The 18089-nt window shown below is 31.9% G+C and overlaps 1 protein-coding gene across 2 annotated transcripts in view; it reads right to left on the bottom strand.

The window, feature by feature from the left end:
* Positions 1–18089, bottom strand: part of LOC125068115 (flocculation protein FLO11) — a 93472-nt gene that overhangs the window by 24474 nt on the left and 50909 nt on the right. For both annotated transcript variants that reach the window (XM_047677128.1, XM_047677129.1), the window contains exons 6-19: positions 17869–17998; positions 17221–17406; positions 16765–16999; positions 16353–16458; positions 15879–16013; positions 15468–15565; positions 15204–15326; positions 14468–14700; positions 14032–14143; positions 13453–13582; positions 12879–12995; positions 12458–12694; positions 11872–12018; positions 11323–11752 (exon numbers count right to left, since the gene is read on the bottom strand). In XM_047677128.1, coding sequence (XP_047533084.1) covers positions 11323–11752; positions 11872–12018; positions 12458–12694; positions 12879–12995; positions 13453–13582; positions 14032–14143; positions 14468–14700; positions 15204–15326; positions 15468–15565; positions 15879–16013; positions 16353–16458; positions 16765–16999; positions 17221–17406; positions 17869–17998 — 2419 coding nt within the window. The remainder of the gene's footprint in view (positions 1–11322; positions 11753–11871; positions 12019–12457; positions 12695–12878; positions 12996–13452; positions 13583–14031; positions 14144–14467; positions 14701–15203; positions 15327–15467; positions 15566–15878; positions 16014–16352; positions 16459–16764; positions 17000–17220; positions 17407–17868; positions 17999–18089) is intronic.

Genomic DNA, 18089 nt, shown 5'->3' with positions numbered 1-18089 from the left:
TTTTAACGTCATCAAGGAATAATAAAGTATAATGGACGTGTGTCTGAGATCTACTAGTTAGAAGAACATAATAACTGTACGCTCTATGATATTTCATGAATTTGTACGTATATATCTACATTTGGTAGATATCTTCGGAGTGCTTCTGAAATGTTGAACGATTTTATATATATAACATTTCAATAAATATTAGGTATAACTTTTAATTAAATAAATTGTGATTATGAACTATAGATGTAAAAAACATACGTTTCTGTTTTAATATTTCATAGATGTTATATGTCCGATGGGAGGCATCCAACATGACCCGAGAGAGATCGGGTACAGTACCGTGTAAATAGTTAACGTGGCTTCTGAGGCACCGGAATGTTTAACTATTTCCTAACTCCGTGATGTCAGTGAAGAGTATTTTAATAGAAAATCCCAATAAATCTCACCTACCCAGGACTAGAACGCTAGATGGTAGGTTGTGCAACCTTTAAGTTAGACTCTAGCCCAAGAGGAGTAATTTGCTATTAGGATATATAATTAATATTATATAATAAAATAGCCTATGTTATATATATTATAATTAGAGTCAATTATAAGTGTTAAGACAATATTCTGATTTATATTTAACTTAAATTGATTTAATTTTCACATTTTAAATAAAATCGTATGTCATCGGATTAGAAAATAAATATTTAAAAACTGCAATATTGATCTATATTATGATGTAAATTGTACGATGATTTTATTTAAGCGATTTTTTTTTATGTATGAAGGAGAAAGTTTTAGAATATCTTGTTTAGTCATTTTTCTTTTAAACAGATAACCACGAGACATCGAGAACACAAGACTAAAGGTGAGCGGTCAGTGCCTTAAATTAATCACAGGTTTATCTCCAATTCTAGATTTAACTAACGCTTTTATATTACCTGGTTTTTTTAAGAATAAATGTAAATAAAAATATTCAAGTTTATATGAGGAGAAATTCGACCTTGTTCAGACACTGAGACACATGTATTTAAAATCTTATAAATTATACTCTACTGTAATTTTAAAATAATAAAAATATTTTTGGAAATTTATCAATACAAATTTGACAAGGTATATTCATAGCTCATTCATAGTATATTCTAGTTATAAGAAATTAGTTTAACCAGATTATTATTATTATTAATTAAAATCCTATTTAATTTACAGATAGGCAAATTCCTTATAGGAGGAGAATAATGAAAATATCAATTTAGGCAAAAGAAAATTTAATGAAGTTTGATCGGATTTAAGAGCCAAGCCTTACTTAATTAATATATTAAAAAAAACTACATAAAAGGCAGAATAGATTTGTTTGTCTTACTGCTATGTAGGTTTTCTGTTTATTTTTAAATATTATTATGGGAAATTAAGTATTTGAAAATATTATTCTCTACGATGTTTGTATAATAATACTTATTTTTCTTTGTTTTTTTTTTTTCATCAGACAATTTAAACATCATTATTTATAATTCCAATTTTAAAATTACTTCTTGTTTTAGAATAAACATTACATTTTCAGATTAGAAACTAAAAAGCACGAACGCTAATTTGAAAACTGGCGTAGTGGTAAATTACAGTCATCTTCGTGGAATTAAAACCTCAAATGACTAACAGAAAAGCAAATCGTAGATGCAACTCCATTACTTGAGTTAATTTTATTTACGTTTTTGGAAGCTTTTATCAAACTGACTGCAGTTAGTTTGCCTCAAATACTGATTCGAGGCAAACTATTCAAACTTGGCACTTGTGTCGATACAGTGGAGTATTTAAAATTGTATCTCTTTCTTAATGACAAAAGTAAAAGCATGTTTTTAATACGTTAATGTTTTTTAAAAAGCTGTTTTACCGTGTAATAATTTCGTATAATTTTTTATCGTATCTTTCGAATATAATTAGCAAACAATGTTAAACAACATGTTGCCGCATAGAGACAATAATTAATGATAAAATCGTCTTATAAGATTACCTGGACGGGTATTACACCACTATATTTTCACGGAACATAAACTTGAAATGTTCGCGGAAGATTTCCGTGAAGTAATTTGTACTCGTGTGTCATTAAAATACGGATATAGAGAGATGTGGAGTGCACAACATTTCGTTACCTTTATCCAAAAAGAATACTAAACCTAACGTACAAGGAAATAAAATGATTAACTTGGACCTTTTTTTTTTAAATATAGTTGCTTAGTACCCAAAATAGTCGAAGGTATTTAGGTATTATTATTAGGAACGATGTTCTTCTCAAAAGTTAGGAAGTAATATTATAGTGAAATTGTGTAAAGAACTGCTTTTATACTATTTTTATATAATTATGTTTCAATCGTTAATTATGTCAAAACTACTGAAAATCGTTATGAGACTATGACAGATCGACTTGTCCACCTTTTGTCAGATTAATTAAATTCCCAGTGATGTCGGCACTAGAGCTATTAGCGAATTGCATGAAATATGTAAGCTTTGTTTATCTTTATTCCTCTTTATTGTATACGTACAGTAAACAGAATTAAAATTATGCCTATAAATTTTCTATAAAAGTTTGAATACGATTTAGAACGTAGAGAAGAACGCCATATTGTTGATATAAATATCAACAATATGTGTATATTACCTGCAATTTCATGTAGTACAAACAATTATATTCAATTTTAAACCTGGTAACTGTTGATGTAAACAATTATAAACGTTTTGACGGTTTCGTGCACTTTTAATGAGACGACACGGTACCTGCCTCTTTTGTTTTAGAAGCCCTCAAACCAAAGTATTAAGTCAATCACAACAATATATAAGCAAATTATCTAAAAAGTTTAAAAAAATAATTTGACAGTTAATGCATCAGATTGTAAGACAAGTTCGGTTATTTTTAAACCTAGAAACAATAAATTACCGGATCATACTTTTCCGGAACTGGAAGCACCATAAAAATGCAATAAATATCTCGGCCTACGATAAGATGTGAATTAGTAAAATTAAGCGCATTACATCGAAGTTCTGTTGTTAGTGATCTCACTATGTTATGTATATGATTCACTGTCCTGCACGACAAGTACGCCAGATAATATACAGCGCTTTAGTAAAGTTACATTTACAACATTTAATTGAAGTCTGGGGATGACTTTGCGATAGACCTAGCTGAGTTTCGCTTAAAAGACTAACAAATTGGATAAAATTAAATCATTAAAATGTTATTAAATTATGATTATCTAAAACATACGATTATATTATTATATAACGACACGAAGCTCATGAACATAAATGTACCACATTTATATTGTAATTTTAATTAATAAGGAAAATTCTTAATAAAAAAATAAACACAAAAGTACATCAGGTGCAATGCTCCTACAGCAATCGAAGGAATAACCATATTTTACTTCTTAAAGTCCGAATCGCTTTTGTTATAAAATAAAATCGAACGATTCTACGTACTAATTTTTCTACGCTGTGACAATGATACATTTTTTGTAATAAGAATGCCCAATCTCTTTTTATGTATAAATAAAGTAAATAGTCGACATAAATTTAAAAATGTAAATTAATTGCCCGTATCGAAGCGGTAATTAAAATAATGTTTAATTTATATTAGAGCTCATGTAAGGGAAATGTAATTCGTTTTGAGTAATAAATATCTTTAACCATAAAGTACGTCTCAACAGCGCTTGGGTATCGCGCCCATGGTTATCTTGCCCAATTCAACCTGAGAATCTGCTGTGACGAAATATGTATATATACGCAGATTTATCCGGTATGTCACCACGTGTTGTGGATTATTTACATCTCTATTAATTATATAAAGATTTATTATTCAATCTACTACTATTTCTACATAGTTACTAAAAAACACGAGCGCTTTTTATGTTTTTATATAATGTTTATACTAAAATAGTTTTTATTAACATCTCAATTTAAGTTTAATAATTAAATTCTACACTTTTACTATGAATTCAACTTCACTCAATGTTAAAATTGATAAACAACCAATGCATTTATTATCTTTAACTTGTTGGTCCATAATATTGTGTGTTATCTAAAGATTTTCTTTCATTTTTTTTTTTATCAATACATATAATAGTGTACTTTAAGCCTATATTTTTTACGGTAATTCGGCTTATAAAGTAACGGTATATACCAATTATGTTTTTTTTGCAATATTTAATAACTTTCGCACGAAACCAAAAGTACAATTTTCCTTATACATACACATCTCTGCTTATATTTAAAGTTATATTGCAAAACACGGGATACGCAATCACATCGAGCTGGTCACGATTTGTACATCTGCCATCTATTTTGCCATATTCGAATGATTGATAAAAATATTGAAACCAAATTAGTAGTCAGTATATTTTGTAAGATTGATCGTTAGTTATCAAATATCAAAAACAGCTGTCTCTGAATCTGTTATAAATAAACGTAATTGGAAACGATTTTGTTGTGTAACTTTACACGTCAAAGAAATAATTTTCTAATTATGAATTCTCATCCAGTCTATATAATAAAATCTAGTAATTGGAAGCTAAATCTGTGATTCTTTGGCGTTTAAAAGTTATGTATTTTAATGTTCCCTTTGTACCAAATTAGTGCCGATAATTTCCTTTATTTGTAAAAATATTTATTCATATCATTTATGTACATTAAATAAAGTGACTTCAATACGAAACCTAAGTTTTTTTAAAGAAAATATATTTTACCCGCCTTATTAAAAATAATATTTTAGCATTTTACCTTCAACTAATATTAAACTCACGGTCCAAACCTAATTAGATAATAGTCTGCAAACTAAATCTTCCTAGGCCGTCTTCATACTTAAAGCGATTGAGGTTAAATACCGTAGACTGCTCATTAAGAGCAACACGACTTTATATTACACTATAAATTATAGGCATAGAAGTATATAACTATTATTATAACTGTGATTATGTCACGTGCCGAACAAAAGAATTCAACGTACAAGCGACATTGTCTTCGCTGATTTTTTTCTATAAAAAATATAACTATTCATATATTCTTGATAATGCTTTGTCATATAGATATTCAAAATATGTAATTGACATAACATAAATTGCAATCAAATAATAAGTGATTAATATGGCGTAATATATAAATTAAAATGAATGTAATTTGTTTTTTTTTTTTTTGTGTTAACGTCTCAACGCCGTTCGTATAGAAATAGGAAGTATAAATTATTATTTTATAATTTAATACAAAGTCTAAGGTCGATTTAGTTTTTCTTAGTTAACAGTTCGTCTTTGAATATTATATATTTTTAGAAAAGTAACGGTCTCATTTAAAGGTCGTTTGGCGGGTGCAACAAATATTCTGAAGAACCTAAGATATTATTTCGAATCCGTAGTCGAAGTGAAGAGAAGGGCAAATCTAAATGTAGGCCCATAGACAGGTACGACTATAAATGGTACGAAAATGTCGGTCATTGCTAGCCAAAACAAAATTATTATAATTTTAGAGAGATTATATTAAATGTTATTACACAGAACGTTATCTGGATCTATTTGATATTAAACTATTTTTTTAATTATTTAGAAGAAGAATACTGTTTTTAAAAAAAAAAACAAGTATTCTGACTTTAGTATAATATAATTGGCCTCATAAAAATTCACAATGTCATGATTGTTAAGGTCAATATAAACTAAAGAGAAAACGAGTTATAACAACAAAGCATCGATTATTTACACGTAAATAATGCAATATTGCCAACAACAGCATTGTTAGGAGTCCACAAGAAACGAAACAATGCTATTCGATAGGAAAGTGGCTAAAATTGAAAGATTACAAAGCGTGGGAAATTATTTTGTGGTTTGCCATACGTGAATACGTATGTATGTACTGATATTTTAATGATTTAATTATATCGTAAATATTGATTTTTAATACGCCTAACGCCTAGCTACATAAACGTTCTTTCAAGGACATAATAGTTACGCTAAACTTGTAAATACATTTATTTTAACGACTTAAATTATAATAGTTAGTTCAATAAAACGGCATAATATTTTAGGCCTTTATTGTAGAACTAACAAATACGATATATTATGAAAAAAAAAAACTTATTGTATCGTCCCTTGATAATATTTTATAGTATTTAATGCGTATAATTTTTACATATAAAAAATATAATTTTTTACGGAATATATTTTTGCTGAAGTACCTGGCACTATTTATAGTAGTAGTAGTAGTGTGTAGTTTTCGTAGACTATAACAGTTTTGTTTTGTACTTACCGTGCAGGATTTTGGTGATTCCAACACGATGCCAATATAAATAGTGATATTATATTTATACAATACAAACAATTCTGTTGACCTGTTAACATTTGTTAGAAATATCTACACTTCAATTGGTTATTATGAAATAATCGAATTGTGTTTACTAAGATTTTATTACAAAGTTTTATTTTTGCAAGTTACAATACATAATCATTACATTACGCCCGATAATTTATACATATGGTAACGTAAAATATTAGTTAATTATGAATCATTAAATAAGTTTAAACTAATCATAACCTATGACAATTTGTGCGCGAAAGCTTTTATACCAAAACGAACTAAGAATAAAATATACATTTTTGGTAAAAACTTTCATCTCTCATAAATATCTAAATTAAAGCTATGGATCTTTATAACATGACTATACTGAAACTGATGATACATCTATATATACAAGCACACCCATTGCAAATGAAATGCGGTAAGAAAATAACGATTTCTTAGGATTTTTTACAAGGAAAATATCTAACACCACACAAAACTTCAATCGATTAATTAAAAAAAAAAAAAGTAAAAGAAAAATCTATTCTGTTTAAAGAAGTATTGAGGTTCTAAAAAATCGAAGTTTAAAGTAGCATTTCATTTCTTAACCAACTATACCAACCCAACTAAATATACAGATTTTAAACGTCGAAACTAATTAATATTTTGGCTTCTGCAAATAATTCATATTTTCGATAAGTTTTAAGCGTCTCCAGCCAGTGTAGGTGGTAACGTCGTAAATCGTTTCGGCACGAACGAAGGCCGCAGCGGTCTTATTGGCTTTACATACAATTTCCTTTCAGTTGTTGATCGGGGTGACTCTGTAGTATAGGTTTTTGCTACTTTAGGCGTGGTAGCTTTTTTTCTTATATCCACGGGTACGTTTTGTGCCCTGTTTCCTGAGAAACGTGATATACTTGGACTAAAACCAGAGGTTTTGTTATTCCTTTGAACGGTTCTTGGTGTTATATTTATTTTAGCCGTGGTACGTGTCACCGAATTCAATTTAGTGAGATTGGCGGGCTTTATAGGTCTCCTTGGAAGACCGTATTTTGCTCTTTTAGCATCTAATGGAGATATCTTAAATGTGGTTGTCTCTTCTGTGATAGTTTCTGTAATTTCTGTAGTTTCTGGTATTTCAGTAGGAGTTGTTAATGTTGAAACAGGAATTTCTGTTATTTTGTCTCCCTTAATTTGTTCTGATATTGCTTCGGTTGTAGTCAATAGTTCTACAATAGGACTCGTCCTGATATTTTCTGTTGAAACTATCGTTGTTTTTAAAGTAGTCGTTGTGGCTTGGGATGTTGTACTGACTTTAGATGGTTTGTTTATTGCAGACAACATTGTATCGTTAAAATGTGTAATTTGAGGAGACTGTTTTAAAATAGATATACTAATGGGATATTTAACTGTAGATTCCTCATTAGCAGTAGGTCCTTTTAATTCTTTACCTCTAGCAAAAGTTACGATATTTCGACTCATTTGTGGTTTAATTATTTTTATTTTTAGAAGGTTAGCTTCTTCTTCTTGGGTGGGTACAGGTGCGGAATATACTACAAATGGCTGATTATCGTTATCGTCAGTAACTTTTTTCGCCATGATTGGATTTTCCGTTTGAAATAAGGCTTCTAAAGGCAATGTTGATGGGTCTGTCAACATTAAACGAGGTGTTACGACGTCAAAACTCTTCGCAGACTTAATCAGTTTGATTTTTTCATTTTCATAAGCGGCAGGAACAAATTGCCAGTTTGAATTATATGGTGGATCATCTTCGAATTTTTCAGCCTTTTTGTCATCATTTACGTAGCTTAAGAAATCATCATCTGATATATGCTCCACGTGGCCTTTTTCTAAATACTTTATATGTTCAGGTACTGTATTAATATGTCTATAACCTTCATTCATACTCTCAGAAGCGATAAGGTTTTCTTTTGGAATATCTGAGTAGTCCACTAATGCTCTTGCGTTACGCGCTTCATCAATTCGAATAGGATTATCTGGAGGATTATCTACTGGATAAACATGCCCGAGCTTAGTTAAGTAAATTGGAATTTCATCTTCCACTATTTTAATGAGACTGTATCTACTAACTTCGCCAATTTTATCCACCGTCGGTTTTTTTTCTACCATTACTTTACCTTCTTCGATCAGAGTAGTTTGATTGTTTTTATTTAATCTGTGTTTATCAAGTTTTGAAGATACTTCAACGACTCTACTTATTGAAAATAATTTATTGAATTGAGTTTTTACTATAGGTGAAACTGGTGATATTTGACTTGTGGTTTCAGGTTCGCCAGTTGTAGTTTCATATATACTTTCAACTTTTCTTGTAGTAGGCGTATCAACTAAAGTTTCAGTGTCTATTTCTATATCTGTTTGGTTGATTATTTCTGAATCTTGAGTACTTGGGTAATTTGTAGTGAATTCCAAATAATCGTCAGTACTGTTATCTATTTCCATTAAAGTAGTCACAGTTTCATTTTCGGTGTCATTTGAGGATGAAGTTTCTAAAGGAATTGAGGTGCTTGATTCGGTCATATAAAGGTAATCATCGCTTTCAGTTGTTGTCTGTTCATTTTCCTTGATAACGGAAGTGATCGTTGTTTCTATTACTACCGCCTTTGTCGTCTTAAGCAATTGCTTAGTTGAATTTTTCTTATTAACATTTTGGATTGATTTAGGTACATTGTAACCAGGTGGTACGTTTTGAACGCGTTTTTTAGTATCATTTACTGGTTTATTACCTCCAAATCTATTGTAAACAGTTGTTTTGTTTTGATTGTTCCCAACTAAACGTCGAGGAATTTCTGTAGTAGACGTAGAAGTTCTAAAAGTATTTGAATTTATAATTTTAGGTTTAAATTGTGGTCTTTTCGACGAAGGCTTAAATGTTACTGGTGGTTCTTCATCTTCATAAATTTCTTCTTCGGGTGCTTCTTTTACGTCATCTTCTTCATTATATGTTTCTTCTTCTTCGTCTAAGTCATCGTCATATTCTTCTGAATCAGGTTTTCTTGTGAAAAGTTGACTAGGTGGAACAAATACAAAAGGATTTTCTGGTTCTTCTTCCAGAATCTCTTCATCCGAATACTCTTCTTCATCTTCTAATTGGTATTTAGGTGTTGTTCTTGCTGTGGGAAAGGTTCTTCTGGTAAATGTCCTGGAAAACAAGGGCCGTTTGGTAGTTCCTCTACTAAAGAAACCTGGCCTTTCAACAGTAGAAGGACTGGTGTACGCTCCAGGATTATATTTTCGACTAAACGTTCTACTACTGGATGGCGTAGACTCAGTTGTAGACGTAAACAATCTTTTAGGTGGTCTGTATGGCAATCTTGATCTTGGGGAGGGTGATGTTAACTGTGTTGTGCTCGTCGTAGTAGTCTCAATTAGCGTTTCAGTTTCAGTGACTGATAATTCAGTAGTAGATGTTTCTTCGTCAACAATTTTACGTGTGATATTTCCTGTCGTTGTAACGCTTTCTAAGTTAGATTCATTTCTTTGTGCCATTTGATTATTATTGTCAATAGACGTAGAATCACCTTCAGTGTTTGTTTCCATATTTTCCGTTTCCTCTTTTATTAAAGTTGTTTCCTTATTATCTGATAAACTTAATTTCATTTCTTCAGTATTAAGAACGATTTCTGGTTTTTCTTCTTGTTCCGAAGTAACAGTTGTTTCTTCCATTTCTTTATTTTCATCCTTTTTGAGTGACTTCATGTCTTGTTTTTTAATAAAGTTTTCAGTTTGAATTTGTTGTCTGGGTGGATCAGTTACAACTTCCTTAAATAATTCAGTTATTTGTTCTAAGCTTTCATCAATTTCTGTGGTAGTTCTGTATTCATCAATTGATGGCACAGAAATAGTAGTTGTTCGAGTTTTTTCTCCATAATTAACTACATCTTTTGGTGGATCTTTAAATCCAGCATTAATTAAACCTGATCTTGTCACTGTTTCAGAATCTTCATCGACTGGCTTTAATTTTTTTCTTATAATTTTGCGAATTCGTGTTACAGCTGTTGTAGTTTCTGCATCAGATAAAGGCACCTCAGATGTGGATGGTGTTGGTCGCCTTCGAATAACTCTAAACTTTCTTTTTCCGTTTTTATCCGAACTAGATTCATCAGAAGGTATAATTTCTAACCTTTCCTGTGATGTATTTGATTTCTTTCGTGTATCTTCATCCACTGTTCCATCATGTTCATTTTCCTCTATTGCGGTTTCTGATAAAGTGATATCATCATTTTTGTTATCTATCTCTTCATCATCATTCTGAGAAAATAATCTCGTTTTAGCCGTTGATTGTCGAGAAGGGAATGGTAATTTCCTAGCTTGAAATATAGGCGGTGATACTGACGACTGCGTCCTTGCTCTTGCAAATGACAATCTAGATCGTGTTCTCTGAGTTACCGACTCAGTTTCATTTTCTAAATTATTTTCAGGTATAGTTGTTGTGGAAATAGTTCTCGCGAAGGGACGAGGAGTAAATCTCGCAAAAGAAGGCCGTCTTCGGCTTAAAGGAGACTCTGTTGTAACAGATTTTCCAATAGCCTGTGTTGTAAAAGAAGGAAATTTACCTCTTCCTCTTGGAAAAACACTTGGTCGCCTCTCATCTATAGTAGCTGCAGACATTTCACTATCTTCAGCTTTATCAGCAATAGTTGTTGGAGCTCTGCCACGGAATTTAACAGTGCTCTCCAAATTAGCTTCATCATTTTCTTGAATTTCTGAACTATCTACATCAATTGGTGTTAACGACAGTACTTCATCTTTGGTCAATTGTGGCCGAAAATCACCTCTTGGTACCAACGATGCGGCTGCAGGGATCGAATCACTATTACGTGAAGTTTGTAACCTACTCCTAAACCTTTTAATGAGACCGCTATTACCGTCGGTTTTTACTCCATCAACTTCTCGACTGTCAGGAGTAGTTGACCTGATTTTTCTTACATTTTCGATTAATTCATTTGATTCTGAAATCTCGTTGGGTTGAGATAATGGTCTACGTCTACGGATAAATGAATAATTCCTAGAACTTACCTGAGTTGTAGATATGGGGACTGCTGTTGTGGTGGGTGTAGTAGATCCTCGGCGTCTCAACAAAGGAACTCTTGTTGATAAAGTAGATGGAGATGGTGTTGTGGTACTAGTCGTTGTCGTGGGTGTGGTTGTTATAGTCGTTGTCGAAGTAGTTATTGTTTCCGGTTCAGGTAACTCCGTTGTTTGAGTAATAGTAGACGAAGTTTCAGGTGGATTTTCTACCTCTTCAGAACTCGGTTCGTTTAATAAGGATGATATTTGAACAGATAGGATTGTGGTCGGTTCAGGACTACTCGGTTCTTCAAGAGGAAGAAGAGTGGTTGATCTTGTTCTGACAACAGAAGTGTATTGCGGTTGTACCGATTGCGAACTAATTTCTCTTTCTAATGCTGTCTCTTGGGATTCTTCCTCCTCTTCTGATTCTTGATGCCTAAAAATATATAATGTTATTTTTAAGTATAAAATTGATACTTGTGCTTTTATTTACAATTTTGTTTTTTTTTTTTACTTTAATTTTTCCAATTAAATAATAAATTTATAATTACTTACTTGAGAGTAGTAGTTTCTGCGGTTGGCCGTGTTCTACGTATAGTAACATATTCGGGAGTATTTTCGCGACGCGAGCTAGCTATGTCCAGTGAATTGGGTGACTCAGCAACGGCCACGTATGGCTCAACTCGTTCGAACAAAGCATTTCTGGTAAATTTAAATCACAATTAGTTTACTAAATATCAGTAAAAATTAAAATAACAAAATATTGCCTTTTGCACTTAATGTAAGTCGTTGTCTTTATAACTATCAAAAAACGAGCAAGCCTTACAGAAGTTGTATATGATGTGTAACATCTGACATCTCCCCTTAGAAAAAAAACATTAACTTTATGCCTGAGAAAATGAGTTTTTTCCATCTTACTGCCAACTCGACCACCGCGCACGCTCATTGGTCAAATCAAATAGCATGCGCTTCTCCAGCTTCTTGTTACATTCATCCTTTCTTTTAAATGAAATCATATCTACATAAATAAGCGAGTTCAATCATTTTAGTAGAGTGGCGTGGCTTGGAATTCCTAATCGTAAATAATTTACAGCACGAAAAGAGTTTAGTCTTACAATAATACATAATAAGTATTTCTAACCTAGAGTCATCAGGTGCCTCTGTCGCTGCAGTGGTTGGTCTCGATCTTCGAATATTTACATATTGAAGTGGTTTGGCCGTTGTTCCGACTGGGGTATCATAATCCGTCCTTTGTTGGACTCTCGTTCTGGAAATTTGTGGAACTTCTTCTGACTCCTCTTCTTCCTCTTCCTCGCTTTCTCCTGATAATGGTGTCGTCGACGAGATCGTAGGTCTCGAACGGTTAATCGTAACGTATCTGTGTAAAATCAGAGCGTTTTAGTTACATGGGATTTTCACGATATTAAATCAAAAAATCTTTATCTAATTAAATTTTGATACTTTGATAAAATTATATTACAAGAAAAATCTTATAAATCTATAGACATATATGCAGTACAAAATTATATATATTAAGTATTCTAAGATATTAAAAAACTCACTGTGGCCTTTCCTTTCTGAGCAATTTGTTTGTATCAGATGACGGTTCGATTCCGGCGTTTTGTGGACCGCGACGACTGTTCTGAACGGGGTTTTCCGTGATGCTGTTGTCGCCGTACCTGATAAAATAATTGTGTTTCTAATTAGTGGCAAATTTTAAATAGAAATCAATTATTCACAATACTAAATACCTTATTTTAACTGTGTTATTCTATGTAATATACGTGTTCGCATTTTCGCAAATTTGAGTCAAATGATTTATATTAAAATTTAAAAAAAATATTTTAAGTGTAGGCAGTATATATTTATTTAAATTATTTACAGTTTTTTTCGATAAATTTCGTTTCTTCAAAGTTAGCTAAAATATCTCTCTTTTCCATATAAACCATAAAGATCAATCAAAAGATTGTTTTTTTGAACATATTCGATTTAAATAAAAACTATTAATTATCTTATTGATATATAATTAAAATTTAAAAATCCTACAAAAAATATTCGGATGTTATGTGGCACGTATTAATTAAATTATTAATGTCGAACTGGTACCGAAGCTCTGTTCATATTAGTTCCACTCACTTGTTCCTGCCCCTGGTCCTCTCGAGAACACGCTGGTAAAGTTTGGTGTTGATGGCGGACGGCGGCACGGTGACAGTGGCGCCCGGCGTCTCTGACAATTTGAGTTGCTTCTCCAACTGCTCAACTCCACCTGATCAATCGAATAAATATTATATTATGACATGATTCAGTCCAAGAACTTGTAACTTTTTTAAGTTGCTATTTATATTTAAGTATCATTAATAATACAGCATGTAAATTTCCTACTGCTGGGCTAAGGCCTCCTCTCCCTTTGAAGAGAAGGCTTGGAGCATATCCCACGGTGCTCCAATGCGGGTTGGTGGATACAAAATGTGGTGGAATTTCGTTGAAATTAGATATATGCAGGTTTCCTCACGAGATGTTTTTATTCACCGCCGAGCACGAGATGAATTATAAACTGGAAATTCAGTGCTGCTTGGTTTTGAACCCGCAATCATCGGTTAAGATGCTCGCGTTATAACCATTGGGCCATCTTGGCTATTGTATTATTAGAAAACTGTAATTTTGAAGTGATAGAGAAAGACAGAAATATTGTTACTAGAATTCAAATGTACATACCAACTTTCTTGATGAGATCGATCAATTCTTTGATGACTTTTGGATCTTCAGCTTCTATGTCGGCTGCTTCATCAGTACCAACTTCTTCTTCCTCTTCGTCTTCCTCGCTTAACTATAAATGTAATTACAATGTGTGCTTTAACTGACTCAGGGATTTATATTTTTATATATACTCAAAATTAATTATTTTATATTTAAAAACTACACCAAGAATCTTTTGGAAACCTCACGTGCTAATATATTTTCGCGAGTACGTTATTTTTATACTAATAAAGGTTTACATTATTGATTGTTGAATTAGTATTTTCTAGTGTATACGAGGTACTTGAAAAAGTAACTACAGGCATAACGCTTCCCGATTATCAGTATATGAGTTTACAGCTTTACTTATTTTAGAAAACTCGCATATTGTCATGATTTGTGATGGTTTAGTTACCTCAGGTTCGGGTGTTGTAGTTGTAGTCGATGAGGTCCTGAACAGCAAAGAACTCCTGGACGTCAACCGAATGGGTCGTCTTGTGGTAGTTGTGGTTGTTGTAGTCGTTGTTGTAGATACAGTTGTCTTTGCTGTGGTTGGTTTGGTGATTGCCTTCGTGGTGGCGGTTGGTTTCTTGCAGAGAACGTTTCGGGCAAAATCGCATGAGTCAGCCGCCTTGTTGAAGTAAAGGCCTGTGGTATACAACAATATTATAATATCTACTATTTATTAAAAAATCGATTAAGGTTTTAGTAATATAAACTATCTCAGAAAGTTCTTCTCATCGTATAGCATTATCTTAAACAAAAAAACCATTGACTGAGATTGTACTTAGGAAACCAATAATCAGTTAATAATAATGAAAAAAAAAAAAATTAGCTGAGATTACGGCTAGAAAAGTGAAAAGCGCCAATCATTAAATATTATTTCAGTATCGATAATAGAGTTTTACTAAGATCAAAATACAGATAGAACCTAATCCATTGGATAACCTACGCGACACATAGAATATATACTACATATATGAAATTTAGGTTATTAATATCAACTTCTGTCGAAATATTACGTTTTACGTTATAAAACTTATTACTATTAATTACTATTGGGTATCGTTTGTATTAGTATGGCGTATTTTATGTAGTATTAAGGAGAATCGTAATTGTAAAAATAAAAACTAAGATTAACCAAATCTAACCAGATGGGCAAGTAAACTGATGAGCCACGATGCCGAGATCTGATGGTCCGGAGTCAAGACACCAGAAGTACTTCTTGCAATCCCGAGGATGTTGGAAGAACCCTTCGTCTTTACATTTGAAGTCTGAAACCGAAATACATTGATGCTTAAATATGAGCTTTCTGTTTTGTTAGTGTTTAGATTTAAAGAAAAATTATAATAAACATATAAACTATAGATAGAATATAGTGGTCGGTAGGTATTAATTTGAATATTTTATCCTACCTGAGCCTGCATCAGGAGTGGTGGGTGGTTCCGGGGTGATGATGTTCCAACTTGGAGTCGTACTTATCGAAGTACTAGCGCTTTTACGTTTATTGCTCCTAAAAAATATTCAATTAATTTTTTCATTTGTATATTATTCTTGATTATTTATATGTCAATTGTTAATTTAGTCATATTGATTACTTAGCTATTAAAATGTATTAGAATAGAATATTTATATACCTATAAATTATATAAATTACGGTATATTTTGTGAAGTATATAACATTCAATGAATTGAAATAAATACATATATAAAAAAATCTGTTTCCCGTTTATTTTTAATATTATTTTTATAACATAAAACTAGAACATCTCAACCTAAAGCTTTGGTTTTACTATTGCTTTTAATCTATACGAAATATTCATTACTTGGTTGGCTTTGGTGTAGTAGTAGTGGTAGTTGTGGTAGTGGTTGTAGAACTGGACTTCGGGCGGTTTCTTCTGCGACCACCAGCTCTCGATTGTTTGGGTTTCTCCTTTACAGTTAACTGCCTGTCTGTCGATCTAGAAAAATATATATCGAGATTACAAAAGATGATTGAAAAATTAAAGAGTCATATTTGTAAAATTCGTATATTTATAAAAAAATCGTCAATATTTATAAACTTAAATGATAAAATCAGTAAATTTAAATATGACGATCGTGATGACGTGAGCTGCTCATTGACATTGCAATGGAAATCCTCAGATTAATTCATCTGCTATCACCAAATCAGACGAGAAAATAGTACGATTTCATCTTTATTTATGGACCTATTTTTAGTGTCAGCCTTTATGTGACCAGCCTCCATACCAGGAACAATCTGTAATTCGTATCTACATGATGGTAAGCACATAACTTACCCGAGCTTTGAGACATATGCCTCTTTGGCAGCCTCGATCAGCGGGTAGGGTTTCCCGTGGCAGGTACCTCGGAAATCGTCGTTGTCGATCGACCAAAACATTATACCTGGATAAATAAATAAATATTACGTAAATAAAGTACTGTAGTGTAATTAAATGTTAGTAAAAAGAATTAATGTTTACCCACAAAAATCTAATATAAAACGCTTAGTGTTGTTGGCAAATTGTCTCAAATCCTTTTAATAATATATAAATAATTGGAATTAACGAAATCCAATATAAATGCTTATTAGCGTTCTTAACTATATCTGATGTAGCTAAGCTAATAAATTGAAGACGACAAAAACCTCAACGTATTTTAAGCCCAGATCCATTACATGTATTTTTATCTAACTTTAAAATAAAAACAAACCTCCAAGTCCATTTTCAGCGACGTATTCCGCTTTCTTCTTTACAATGTCAATATCATCGTAGCCGACCCATTGGTTGCCTTTGTAAGCTACGGGACCCATTGCATTCTTGTTTGGATACATAACGGTCCAATCTTCTTCTTCTTCTTCTTCTTCTTCTGACGACGAATCTTCTTCATATTCTTCATCAGACGCTATTGCACGTTTCTTGTTTTTCGGTTTGAGTGCTTCACAAATCTGGGATATGAAATTATTGTTAGTTGTCATTTTAAAAAGTAAAAATCTATACAAAGAACACAATTGATAACAAAAATAAATAATAGGATTATAAACTATTATTTTTATTTATTTTTTAGGTTGCTTAATAAGACAAGATGCCATTTATGATATAGACGAAGAATTAAAAATTATGCTAAGTGTTTTGCTCTAAGTGGTGTATTTAGAAAGACAAATTTTACCTCGTAGTATGCCAAGTATCCCTTCTCCCTGGTAGCGTCTCCCTGTTCCCCAGGCCCGTCAGCAGGCGAGCCTATCTCGACTGCATCAGCATTGAAGAGCGTATACGAACGTCCATATGTTGGGATTCCGAGCACAAGTTTGTCAGCATCCGCACCATTTTCGAGATAAAATTTAATGGTGTAATCCTAGGATAGCAAGATTTACTTTTATTGATCACACTAAAATTATAAAGCTTTTTTGCACTGTTGACTTTCTTTTCCAACGAGTTATTATCATCATAATCTACGATAAGTAATATATTTATTTTAGTTTTATAGAATAGATAACTAGAACACATCTTACAAAATTGAAATCATTCAAATTAAATGGTATACAAATCCATGGTATCAAATAAAAATCTGAGGATTTGTGAAAGTTTTTTGTTGCCAGCTGTACGACATAATCAGAGAATGTAGAGTGTAATATGTCAAGGAATCGTAGTCTTATTGTAAATCTTATCCAAGAAACTATATTTGTAGTATTTTTTTTGTAGATTATTGTTTTGATTAGTGGTAAAGTATCTTATTCATCAATAAAAGAGTAAAGAAGGGGCTATAATCTAGCCTGTCTACTAGATATTATAGTAACAAATAAAAATAATAACTTACAATATTGAGTTCGTTATCTACACTGTACTCGTTCGGTTCTTCAAGAGGGTACAACGGCGCATGGTGGTTGACGGCGGGCTCGAATGCGGAATGATAATCATAGGTTAGGAGGTTCATCCAGTCCAAGTATCTGAAAATAATTAATGATAAAATTCTTCAACATGTATAAATTGTCGACAAGGTACTTACATTCAGTTAAACTTAATATATATAATATAAGG

Source organism: Vanessa atalanta, chromosome 13 (assembly GCF_905147765.1).
Source record: "Vanessa atalanta chromosome 13, ilVanAtal1.2, whole genome shotgun sequence".
Taxonomy (NCBI): domain Eukaryota; kingdom Metazoa; phylum Arthropoda; class Insecta; order Lepidoptera; family Nymphalidae; genus Vanessa; species Vanessa atalanta.
The sequence above is the reverse complement of the archived record's forward strand: the minus strand, read 5'-3'. Positions and strand labels throughout refer to the sequence as shown.